Raw genomic sequence first — 14,048 nt, forward strand, 5'->3', positions numbered from 1 at the left:
TATTCAGCAGAAAGGAGTGAGATGACATGCATTTTATTTCATTCAAAACAAAAACATGGCAATTGGTCATCCTTGTTATGAAGTTCCAAATATGAAAAACAACTCCAAAACAAGCCATGAAAGAGTCTTATCTTGTCACATCTAAACAATTATCGTCATCCTTCAACTCTCCTTCATTATCTGTTTGCTTTTTATCTATGCCTGACAGCCGCAATGTGCATGATTTGAGCCTGAGAGAGAGAGAGAGACAGAAAGAGTGCACCACATATTTGTGTGTGTTATGTATAGTGTCCATTTCAACAGGCATTTGTGTCTGTTTGCACATGTGTGCTGCAGTGAGTATGAAGATTCAATAACTTTTCTATCACTGATAAGCTGAACATCCAAAGCCATTGCAGGTGATGTAAAACAGATGAAGGGACACAAGGTTACACAGTATCTATTTTCCATTATATTCTAGAGGTAATAGAGAGGGACGGTATGAGCAGAGAGCTTGATAGTCATTACATCTAACCAACATACAGTCAGAAATGTGATTGTTGGTGAAGGGTGCACATCAAGGTCACTACCAGAACTGATTTTTTAGTTGTCATTCAGGCAAAGCAGACACCATCCTCTGTTCTTAGTTGTCAGTTCATGACATTACAAGTGTCATTGTTAAACAAAATGATTGCATTTTACTCCCTGAAAAATGTTTTTAATCGCACTCTTATCAGTGCTGTTGTGTGTGTTGCTTGTGTGTGTTTGTGTGTATTTAACCAACATTGCCCTGAACAAGGCCACAGCAGTCACACCCCTCAGCAGGTTGTCTTTGGTGATGCCATGATCAAATACTCACATGCACACATACATACACATGGTCGCCCAGCTGATGGAGATTAATTAGTGTGGACTCCCTGCTGACGTGAAAAGCTCAGTCCCCAAATTAATTATGGGAAGATATAAATAATAAGTGTGTCTTATAAAAAGTGAAAACACACACATGCCGCACGCAAAGCAAATGCGCTCACAGAAGTATTCGCACTCACTCACACACACACGGGTCAAATGTATTGACACATGCAGCACGCTAAGGTGCATGCGTATTGACTTGCATGCAGATGTGCTGAGAATGATTTGAACGTGACCGTACCTTGAACTTTGCTACAGTGTCCTCACTATCGATGTATTACATTCAGCGAGGCAGTGAGCTGAGACACACTCTGCAGCAGATGGTCGCAATAGGAGAGGAGTATGAAGACGGAAAGAAAAAAGGAAAGAGTGAAATGCTAGAACAACGGAAAGAAAATAAAGACAGAGATGGAAGAAAGAATCAGAGACAGAGAGGGAGGTAGGGAGGGAAGGATGGATAGAGATTGGTGTCAGTAAGAGGTGATGTATTGAGGATAGGGTGATGAGAGTGAGCTGGCTTCTCTCTCGGCTCCAGTAGTAATGTCCCTTTCCAAAACATCACTCATATTTAATGGAGCACAGCTACAAGGAAGGAGAGAGAAAAGGAGAGCACAAAACTTGCATGCACGAACACAGTCATACACACTACATGGACATATGCAGAGAACACAGCACATTACAGACTTACACGCACTTGAACTGAATGCTCAAAGCTTGCATGCACAGATAGAGAACACACACACATGCACTCTGGTACTCACACAAACAGGGTTCTCTGAGAGTTAATGGAGTTGAGACACAGGGGCCTTGAGACTGGGAGCTGCACTCAGCTTGGTACAGAAGAGAGCGAAAGGAGAGAGAGAACAAAAGAGGAGAGGAGAAGTATTAGAGAGCACTGGTGTACATATGAGAATACATGTAGAAGGGAGGGAATAATGTGGTAGAGGCTGGTAGATGAGCCTTAGCTGAGTATTTCTTAACTCTGTTGAAAGCAACTTACACTAGGCGATAGAGATGGAGGTGTAAGAGAGGCAACAAACACAAGAGCGCATTCGCTGTGGAAAAGAAAAACTGCTGTATTACAAGATAGCCACACATCACAGACAGAAGCTGCTACATAATTTCACCACCCACACACCTCTTACCCATGATGAGTCACCTATTCAACTTTTTCCATAAATCCCTGTCAGGTCCTTGACATTCTGCTATATTTCCTTTTCCACCTAAGAAATGAAACCAGTCTTGAATATTTTGTTTTAACCTACAGTAAAGTCAGCAGCTAAAATCAGCACATTATGTGCATTTTTCATCATATTGTCTACTAATTAGTGAAGGAATGTGGTTTTCCAGTTTTAGTAGATGTGGATCAAGATATCAGATCAAGTTATTACATTTTTTTGTGTTGCAATGAGTCAGTCACCTAAGACCTTGTGCTCACCAAGACGGTTTTACACTTCAAAACACAGTGTTTGTAATTTACACTTATTTCTGCCGTATTATTGCAGGCTCGGGCCTTAATGACGGCCAGTGGCACGCAATACGTTTGGTCGCTAAGGAGAACTTCGCCATGTTGACGATAGACGGTGAGGAGGCATCTGCTGTGCGTTCCACTTCACCCCTCACCATCACCACAGGAGGAACCTATCACTTGGGAGGTAAGGGTCACCCCAACATCATCGCCACAGATTTCATTGTGACTCAGATAAATGTGAGCGTAGACTGAAACTGAAACTTCTCATGCAAGCTGTGTCAACAGTGGAGTTCTGTTGTGTGTGTGTGTGTGTGTGTGTGTGTGTGTGTGTGTGTGTGTGTGTGTGTGTGTGTGTGTGTGTGTGTGTGTGTGTGTGTGTGTGTGTAAGCTAAATATGTCTATAAATCACTTATCTTGCTAGAAATCTCTATCCCAGTGGCCAGAGTTTAGGAAGTTGCTCACTTAGCAAGAGCACAAAAACAACTAGAACACCATATACACACACACACACACACACACATGCAGCAGCCACAATCTGTCTGAATTAGGAAACCGCCAGGTTAATGATGCCAGACACCGCTGTCCGTCTGTTGGAAGATGGTCCGTATCTAAGTGTGCACATGTGACTTTGGTAGTGTGTGTGTTGTGTGTGTGGTACCTGTATGAAATTACAGTAACTGAAAGAGATAGTCTGGGCTGTGATAGCTCCATCAGGCTTCTATCCCTCTCTGTCTATCTGAGCACAATCTCCTCCATCAAGCAAACCCATTTCCTCCGGCCAGTCAATAAGGATCAGAGCGCCTCACACACACATCCAGATTCTTTTTATTCTGTTGTCCGTCTTAATTTACTTCTTGCTACTCTTGAGTGAATCCCTTTCATGTCCATGAGGTATCTCTATTTTTCATTCATGAAATCAAACTTTGTGAGGCCTTGATATACCAATTGTATTTCGGTCAAGAAACAAAAGCTGTTGTGTTCAGTTCAAAGTTCAAAATACAGTCTTTATTTGAGGAAAATACCTTAACCATTTGTTTTATCTATTTAACTTTTAGTTTTATACATTTTGAGTTGCAGAATCATCCAATAATAACATTTTCCCTTTATTATCTCTTATCTCTCTTTTACCCCAACTCTCTTTTTTTCTTCTTTGTCTGTTTTTCCTGGTTTCTCTCTTCCCAATCCCCAACCCCCCACCCCCTGTCTGCCTTCTCAACCTCTAGTCTCCCTTTTGATCCAATTGGTGATTTAATGATTTTTGTAAGCTGAGTTGGGAATCGATAGTGGCTGAGAGTAGAGGATCGCTGCAGTGTCTGTACATCTTGAAGAAGACACAGGAGACAGACAGAGAGAAGGAGAGAAAGAAAGAGAGTAGAACGCAAGATAAGGCTGGAAGAAGAGAAAGTAGAGACAAATCATCAAGAAGAGAATATTTTGGCAGAGATGATAGCAGGCTACTGAGGTAAAAGGGAAAGAGTTTGCTTATGAGTAGAATTTCTATTTCTCTGAAAGACATGCTGCATCTTATAAATTCTCATGGTCCATATATACATACATATTATCCTTTTTTTTCGGTCTGAAATCTTGCACATGGCTTTCACTCATGTGCATACTCACTCACATATACAATCATAGTACAAGCATTACTACAATCCAAAGAAATACAACTGTGTTCTTTCTGATGTCTTTCCCTCTTGCTGACGGAGGTAACGTGTGGGCTGAATTGGCAGCAACTGTGACTGGGGTTTTACTCGTTAATTTTACATGACATAATGAATGCCGAGGAGCAGGGAGCCCGGTGGTAAACACAAGTTTGAAGGCTGCAGGGGATACAAAACTGCTGATTATTACTATGGCAAGTAGTACAAAGTGATATTTAGGCCACCAATTCACAGGCGACGGGAGAAGTTTCAGACATTTTTACTACTTTAACCAGTTCATTCTTAGTTCAGACCTGATATTTAAGGTATGTGTGCTGCTGAAGGTTGTTTTTAGCTCCTGGAAATATTTGTACTTTTCTCTTTACTTTCTTACAATTGGCTTTACTTTAGATTTACACATCATATTAAGTTGTCCTCCAATTTCATGACTTGATTTTTTTGTTATTTAATGCCTTGCCTACCCCTTATCATAGATTTACAATGAAGGCCTCAAGTCATCCGAATCTATGAGTGAATGTGGGTTTAAAATTTTGAACAGTGTGTGTGGGTGTATTTGACCAAATACTATGAAACTCCCAAGCACACATGCAACACACACACACACACAAACACACACACACACACACACACACACACACACACACACACACACACACACACACACACACACACACACACACACACACACACACACACACAGAAACAGACTTAACTAACAACTCAGACAGAATATCTAGAACATTTATTCAAAATTACTCCACCTCATCACATCTGGGGGCTAATTTCCATCCTTTCACAGAGGTAACAGAATAATATAGTCGGTCTACAAAAGATAGTTTATCCTTTGGCTTGCCCTCAATTACTCTCTCTGATCGCTCAGCTTGATGAGTCAGAGAGGCCAAGCGCATTAAGCTATCGTAAAGCTCTCTAACAGTATCCCATCAGCATTTTCTATGTGACTGTGACTGTTCTGTCAGTGCGCCACAATTAGCAGCAACCCCTTCAGTATCATGAACAATCTATGTTCTTTTATATACAGGACGAGGCTTCAGAGTATGGCTGAGAGTCATTTGCGGAGGTTTAGTCATCCAGGTAGCCATCTGCTTAAAATGTAATGGCTTTAAGGCATCAATCTGTTTGTGTTTTCATTGGCAACAGTTGTTTATTAGTGACCACAAACTTGACCAGACTGCACAAAATATATAGCCAATTCTGTTGAGTTTAAATTTCAGTCATTTCTACTGTATATTGTTCAAGTTAGAAAATCTCCCTTTATTTAGTACAATGCATTTAGTGAAAATGTTGTAGTGTTTTCTCTACATGAACGATGACGGAAATGATAATTGCTAGTATGCTGGTCCAATGTGGGTGCTTGCTGCTGTACAAATCTTGCTTGGTTGGAGGAAAGAGGGTTTGACTATCTGTCTGTTTCTATATTCTTCATTAATTTTCCCCCCACTGTGGCTAAGTGTTTATTAAGCATGGCCAATTGCCACATTAAACCATATCAAGACTAATTAGTATTATATTGAAGCTTGACTGCCACACACATGCAGGAATATACCATATCAGTCAAAAGTTTGGACACCTTTTCTCATTCAAGGGAATGGGAAGGTGGGTCCAAACTTTCGACTGGTACTGTATGCACACACTTACGCACGCAAAGTCTAAATCAATGTGTTTTACTTGACACTCATAATAGGATTAGAGTGAGAAAGGATCAATGAGAGTATTTGACAGTCTTAAACTGTACTTTCAATTATGATCTACATGATGCAAAACCTTCCTGGCCTTTTAAGAGTGTCGTAATTCTGCTTTCACACCACGGAAATATGCTGATTTATTTGGCCACAGTTTTTTGTTAGTTAGTGGGGATGTTTTTTTAAAAAATCTTTCAAATACATATATACACAGCATTGTAGTAATGATAAAGGTAATACATATGGTCCATGCTTCCAATCTGCTTTCGACATTATGCCTCCTTTTCCTCTTCTCGAGTGAGAAAGGATCAGTGTACCAGGGTAATAGGTCATTTTCTTATTAAGGGATTCAAACAAATACACACACACAGGTTGTTGACATGGAGGCATTATATGAGAACAATTACCAGCCTGTGTTAAATCAAATGGAAAGTGTGTATATGTGCATGTACAATCATACCACTTACCGTGTACAGAATATCACCAGTGGGATATGATTACTTTTAGTATCCTCCAGGCCAAATACTGTCTCTATTAAATGTGAAAAATGGAAAACAGTTAGCCAGAGGCTTGAAGTGCTCTTTCACTGCCTGGCTCAAAAAAAAAATTAAAGCCCAACTGACTACTGTATCTGTTTATTTGTCCCACCAGTGACAGTCATGTCACTTTTTCAAACAGACATACTGTACTTGTAAACAGTACATGACACAATACTTAAACTACAGCTTCCCTCCTGCTGTTCATATGGTAGATTTTATTAAGCACTTTGCTGAATACTTTCTTTTAAATGAAGGAAAACTCATTTTTAAACATAACAGCTTCTTAATTCTTTTAGATAGCATTAATTATTCATATTGAAGATATGTAATACAAGGACACGGATTCTGAGATAAAAATATTTGCTAATTAATGCTTTAATTAACTTAACAAATTACTTTATCCTTAATGTATATTGATGACTATATGATGACATATTATGCAGCTCAAGGACCATTCCCAGAGACTTCCAGCGCTATGCAAATTACTTGGTGAATACATTTTCCTTCCTTTAATATTCGTATGTGTCTTGGAAACATGCCACAAGGATGTCAGGTTCACATACACTTCTCCCAACCACTGAAATGACTTATTCCTTGAGAACTGTGTTCTTTGACTTCAGCAGTGCTGAAGTAACCAGTCAAGAATGTTACCTTAGATATAATTGCCCTTCCTTTTGTGATTATATTGCATTAAAATTCACGTGGCACTACCTAACACCAAGGTCACGAAAAGACAGGATATTCAGAGGAAGGAAGGGACTTGGCTCTGAGCTTCTGTCATCTTACCCTCAACTCTGCTCTCTGTCTTAATTCGATTCTGTTCTGTTTTCTGTTTTCTTTCCTCCACTTTTCCTCCTTCCCTCATTTCTTTCATTCTGTCTTAATTTATCTTTTCTCGCTTTATTCTGGCCATCACCCTTTCCTCTCATCCCGTTTATCCTCTCTAACCGGGTCGACTCCTTCCCTTTCCCCCCCTTATCCCCCTTCTTCTCCCTTCATCTCCACCAGTCTATCCTCCGAGCGTCTGCTTTTAGAAGCAGTCTCCTGAACCCAAAGCCTATTTTACGGGGAGTAGTTTCTCACTCCTGACGCTGCGCTTAGAGAAATTAGTAAGCGACTGACACGACACATCCACAAATTGAATTCCTCAAGAGGGAAGAATGACGGACGCTCACACAAACACACATGCGCATACACAAGGCCATGAAGTCATGCTCTTTTCTCTGCAGGAACAGAAGAAAATGCTTTTACTAATGTGAGAGAGTACTCAATTATACAACAATCAACCCTGAAGCATGCTGGTGTTGATTGTGTGCAATGTTTCCTTTAATAGTTATTAGTTCCTTTAATAAATGTTTCATGGTAGCTGCATGAATTTGGATTTTATAAGAATCTACATATTGCAATAGTTTTGTTCCTTACTTCCATAACAATTTTAGAACTCTGCTGAGTTGCACTTTTTATCATCATTTTGGAAATGTCATGTTTTTTTCTCACATTTATTTTATGTACATGAATGATTGACAGCCTTATGGCATTCGCCAATCTTAAAATATGCTTTTCAATTATAATTTACAGTATGCCATGATGCAAAACCTTCCTAACCTTTTCAAAATAATGCTGCTGACATTCATACTCACCATTGAAACATCCTGGCTTATTTGGTCTTATTTTGGTCTTTCTAACATAATGTGTGAATGAATACCCACAGTACTGCACTAATAGCAATGGTTATATATAGGATGCTCCCAGTCTGGTTTCTACATCATGCCACCTCTTCCTCTTCTTCATAATGCTTGTGATGAATTAGACATGAGATTCTGACGCCTGCATTTATCAAAAAAATGCCTGCTGTGTGTGTGCTCTGCATGTGTGCTTTTATGTGTGTGTGTGTGTGTGTGTGTGTGTGTGTGTGTGTGTGTGTGTGTGTGTGTGTGTGTGTGTGTGTGTGTGTGTGTGTGTGTGTGTGTGTGTGTGTGTGTGTGTGTGTGTGGGTGTGTCTGTGTGTGTGGGTGTGTCTGTGTGTGTCTATGTGTACATACAGTCTTGTGTATTCACACTTCTTCCATTGCTGGTATGTTAAGTCCTTGACATGCGTGCAGTAATCTTGGCATGCATGCATGTTATACTTCTTTTGAAGGTGCTCTAGTGTAGATTTGTGTTTCTGTTTTTTTTGTAAGGCAGTTTCATTGATATAGCACATTTAATCAAAGGTAAACTCAAAGGGGCCTTGTGCACAAACTGCTCATACCAAAAGATTATTTCTTAAGTGATGAGAATTTGTTGCATTTGTATTTATTTGATTATTTTATTGTCATGCTTTTGGCAAGGTGAGTTAGAGGCTACAGTTCAGTTGTCAGGACAGTTCTCTGACTCTGACAGCTGCCTCAGGGTCTTTATGCAGGTCGATGTAAGGGGGAACATCCTCCCCTAATATTTTCTCATGATATATTTACATGACTGTCACATACCCTAAAATGCCTCCCATCAAAGTCAAGGACTGCTATGCGTTAACACAATGTTTTATAGCATCTATCTTAATGTCAGACTGTTCTACTTTTATTTCTAAAACAGCTCAGTGCTGCTCTGACATGCTGTTGACAGCTGTTTTCATATTTTCTAATTGTTTCGGATGTCCTAATTCCACTACTGCCACTGCCACATCTGTTATGTGTTTGTCTGCTGATTTCTGACAGCAGGATGGGAAAATCCATAGTGTTTTTCTTCTTTTTACAACATAACATTTTTATGAATGAAACTAGTACACAAGAAGAGCAGAACAGGTAGACTTATATAGAAATTTAGTGGCGTTGATTATACTGATGATCAGATGTTACGGATGGGCACCACCTAATGAAACAAGCTATTTACAGCCAGTTTATGCAGTATAGAGAGTTTAGTGAATCTAATTTGGAGCATGAGCAACTCTTTAAGAAAGCTGTAAGACATGTTTAGAGTAAGAATATGATAATGTCTGTGCATGAGGTTTGTGCTTTACGTTTCATCAACAAGTGGCATGAGATTATTATCAATAAAATACAAGAACAAACCACACTGACAACCACCCAGCCTCTAAAAGAAATTGAGAAACTGCACAGCCATCCAACAGACACAAACCACACACACACACACCATAACTAATCATTGACCTGAAAAAACAGATCTATTTTGTTTACTCATTAATGTGGACACAGATGCAAGTGATCTCAGGTCATCAGGTAGTTTGTTCCAGCACTGAAATAGCAGCTGAAAAAGCAGCTTCACTAGATCTGGACATTTTTCTGGGAACATTTAGAAAACCACCACCTGACTAAACCATGACATGCTTAAAAGACTATGACTCTGCTCAAAAAAATCCCTAAATTCACTAACTCACTAATCCACAACAATCTATAGTTGACTCAATAGTGGGCAGTAAATCGAGATTTTGGGCACTTATTAATCATCATACATTTACATGCCATGGATACTATTCAGAATTTGGACACTTTTTTTTTACCTTTATTTAACCAGGAAGTCACAGTGATGTCTGACACAGCTTATAAGTAGAGTTTTAAGGTTTTTCTGTATCACTCCAGCAGCCAGTGGAGTTATTGTGTGTTTTTTGCATGTGTGCATGACTGTTTTCTTAATGAATGGAGCCTTCCTATTGTTTGTTTGGGTAATCAAGCAAAGAGAGCATTACAGTAATGTAACGTGGTTGAGATGAACCAGACACTGATTTTAAGTGTGAATACAGCTGCCTCTGGTTTTTCAAACCTGCTACCATTATTTCAGTCTTGTCTTTATTCAGATGTAAACCATTTTACAGGCATCCGGTAGATGATCTCATCAATCCATTTTACAAGCTTGCTTATGGGACTAAGACCATCAGAAGAGAGGTAAATGTGCAGCTACGGGAAATAGCCCAGGGAGAAATAGCAGCAGGTGGTCAATAGATAAGCACATTTTTTCATGGTAGCTGCATGAATTTGGATTTTATGAGAATCTACATATTGTATGGCAACAAGTTTTGTCCCCTCTGAATATGTTGCAGAATTAAATCTCCAGAATATTTGTTTAATTTTTACCTTTAAGCATTTTTGCACATTTCCTGCCAACCTCTGTGGAAAGCGGATACATCCCCTCTAAATGTTGTAGGATGTGAAAACAAGTGTTGCGTAGCCTGTGAGCCAGCCGTGGCAGTGTGATGGTGTCCAGGTAGCAGACTGCTGGCGCTGGTCTTCTAGTGTGTATTGTGAGAGAGGCTCTTTGTGCACAACAGGGGGTATGTGATAGAGTGCCAGCAAGACTGCAGGGGATAATTGCTGCTGTTCCAGATCCTGGGGGCTTATGGGAGAAAGAGTTTTTGTTTATACTACAAATTAAAACCACACAGCCTAGTTGCACTCAAGAAAAATAGAATGTGCTGGGTATGCAGTAGCTTGAGATTGGACAGGTGTATAACCACATCTGTGCTATGTTTGCCAAGTGTCTGTCTCTGTTGGACAGCACCTCATTAATCTTGGACTTTATCATCCACTGCTTGAGACTGCATTAGCACTACAGCATTCTGAATGATATAATGCTTGATTTTTGAGAAGTAAAAAGGACAAATTGCTTTTTCACAAGACAAAATAGTAAAGACATAGAAATGTATTGGTAGTCATGGTTTTAGAGTGACAATAAAGGAAAATGTAATGCTTTGAAACTTAAAGGATAACCACTGTCAGGATACATTTAACTGTTATTTAGCCAAATAAGGTTCATTAATATGCAAATTAGTATAATGTAATGCCCAGATGAATGTTTATAATGTTAATCAAATTGACACAAGGGAGCTGCCCAGTATAGCTGCTCATTCCTCCTTTGGGATACAGGTGGTTAAGTGGTGGACTGAAGACATAGATAAGGGAATATTAGATTTATTAGATTCCTTATCAAATATTTGTCCATACATAGAACATTATCTATATTTATTTTTCTTACTTTACTTCAAAAATGTATTTATCAAGCGAAACAGGCCAGTTTCCATAGAATTCCTTTTTTATTTTTTTTGAAGAAAAAAATCATTTTCACTGATTGAGCAGCACATGGAGCTGAAAATGTGTGACAACATACCTAACGATGTAGGCTGTTTTGGTATAGTTAAATTTGGAAAACCCTGTGGTGTAGATAGAATAACAGAGCAGCCAACGCCCTGTCACTTTTAATGGTCTAGCAACATACATCCATCTACCCATCCATCGTTCCACACATTGTTCCGTTTGTTCTTCCAAACTATCAGGAAGGCTTCGCTTCCTTTGCATTCATATGCTATCCACAGGACACAAAGTGCTGCCAGCCAGCTGTAGTCTGCTCTGTTTCCCATCCCCACCCTTTCCATCTCTCCTTCTCTCCTTTCTCAGTCTGTCTGTCCCCCACTCCTCTGGAAAGACAGCAGACAGGTGTAGCAGGGAAAGAGACAGATGGCAAGGATGACAGGAGCAACTTTTGGGGGAGGAAATGAAAAACAGGAGATTAGAAGGAGTGGATGAATCCGGCACAGACACAAGCACACACACACATTGTACTTCTCTGCTGCCTTCATATATATACAGTATTTTGACAGTATAGAGGCAGACAGGAAACAAGTGGAGAGAGAGGGGTCCCCTGCTGGGCACCCACTTTACTGCTGCTTTGTTTGCTGGCATGGCAGCCAGCCACATAATCTACAATGATGTTGGTGCACACATGCACACAGTGCATATGCCCTCTATAATAAGCCTCTTTGATGCTTTGGCCTTGAGGATGATAGGCATCCTGGAGAGTGTGACAGCCTATAACATCACAATGATGGAGATGTCATTGAGCGGGAGTGTTTTATGAGTGACCTGTGTGCTTGTGGCAAAGATTGAATTCCGAGCCCTTGTCTCCTTTATCCGACAGTCCATGTACACGGTAATAACACCTTTAGACGTGTCCACACATATGATATATACAGTACACTTATATACTGTACACATGTGCATGAAGTCACATGCAGAATACGCCTATGTTGTGTCCATGGACTTTTTTATGTGCAAAGGATTTAGTATGTGCACACACACCATATACACATAGTTCTGTCCTAGCCTTGTCACTGTTTCAGTCAAGGCCCAGTGCTACCTCTGGATGGCCCATTGACTCTTGTATCTCATAAAGGGACAGTATATAGTAAAACCTATATGTCCTCTAGTCTATTGCTGCCTTAGCACTTATATTAAGGCTAATGGGCCTTGTGGATAAGCTGTAAAACAAGAGGACCGATGAAGGTTCATGTCTTTAAAAAGTGACAACAACTAGGCACTAGCCATGTCTGTTGTTCCTCACCAAGGATGATGTCGTTGTTAAGTTTGATGTTTGCCTCTGCAGAAGGTCGTCTTTTCATGATGTGCTTTAAATTGTGGATCAAAAGAATCCATCTTTCCTTGTTTATTGTCTTCTTCCTATTCACTTTCTCATCTAAATGTTCCCTTTTTTCAATGTCTTGTTCAAACAAAAGCTGCCTTGCATCCCTTTGTTTTTGTTCTCTCTCAATTGATTCTGTTCATTCATTTCCAAACAAAACTCTCTGTGATTTTTAATAGTGAAAAAGTTTTATTTGGGGATCATGTTTGTTTCTTCTCCTGGTTTCAGGATATTTTCTCCAGACATTGTTCCCGCCCTCCCAGCGCTCCTTCCAGGGCTGCATGCAAGCAATCCTGGTGGATGACCAACCAGCTGATTTACATGCAGTGGAAAAAGGCACTGTGGGAGCTTTTGAGAATGTCAGCCTGGACATGTGTGCAATCATAGACAGGTAGGAGTGATCACACACCTACATCCACAAAATGGTTCATAAATGGAAATTCACATTCAGACCCATTTGTCTGCACTGAAACCAGTGTTGTCATAAATCAAGTGGTTTTAAATTGGATGAGTCACATATACAAGACAGTTCTGTAGAGTCTCTGAATTCTTATCCAGGGATGTATGACTCATGGCGCTGATTGTTGTAAGAATATGTTTGTGTATGGTGATTTTCATGGGCTTGTCAAACTAAGAAATGGATATAATTGATGGGGTTGATTCTAAGTGTAAGAAATGTGTGTAAACAGTACATTACTCAGTTTAAAACTGAACGAAAAGAGTCGGTTTCATCCTTGAAAAACACTGTATGATCTTAATCAAACATCAAAAATGAGCCACACATTTCTCTATTTCATTGCCAAGTATAACAGAGCAGGAGATTTTGCACAGCACGTTCCAATGTTGGCTCACTGAAATCATTCATTACAACTTGTTGACACTTCAATTTATTTCCTTGTCATAGACTAGACAAACGCATTTGGACGGATTTCCCATATATGGAATCATTCCTGCCTTTAGCTCAAACTTTGTGAACTGGTTTAATCTTCAGGGATTAAGTCTAGTTCCATGTTAAATGAGGGCTTAGTTATTCATGTGTTGGACATAAAGAAGATTTCAATGATTATTAGTAACTGCCTGGATTGCACTGTTAAGGTGAAAGAGACTGGGAAGCAACAATGAGGATTTGACCTTGCCCTGATTGGAACAGCATTTTCCCCGAACTGAGCGATTTGTTTTCAGGTCAGGTTCGTCGATAACACTTACCTTCATCAATATCCTTACCCACAGAAGTAGACGCCAACTGCCACTGCTTGATTTAGATCAATTTTGTCCTTACTTCAAGAGAGGTCTGGCTCACTAGAATACTTTAGTTTAGACCACAACTTAGGCCTTGTTCACAATAATGCAGACAGATACAGAACATCTGAAAAACTTC

The 14,048-nt window shown here is 39.7% G+C and overlaps 1 protein-coding gene across 1 annotated transcript in view; it reads left to right on the forward strand.

Moving 5' to 3' along the window:
• Window positions 1-14,048, forward strand: part of cntnap2a (contactin associated protein 2a) — a 333,552-nt gene that overhangs the window by 207,786 nt on the left and 111,718 nt on the right. The window contains exons 12-13 of the mRNA XM_062441980.1: window positions 2,397-2,546; window positions 12,899-13,061. Of these exons, the coding sequence (XP_062297964.1) occupies window positions 2,397-2,546; window positions 12,899-13,061 (313 nt within the window). The remainder of the gene's footprint in view (window positions 1-2,396; window positions 2,547-12,898; window positions 13,062-14,048) is intronic.

The sequence above is a fragment of the Scomber scombrus genome, chromosome 20 (assembly GCF_963691925.1).
Source record: "Scomber scombrus chromosome 20, fScoSco1.1, whole genome shotgun sequence".
Classification (NCBI taxonomy): Eukaryota; Metazoa; Chordata; class Actinopteri; order Scombriformes; family Scombridae; genus Scomber; species Scomber scombrus.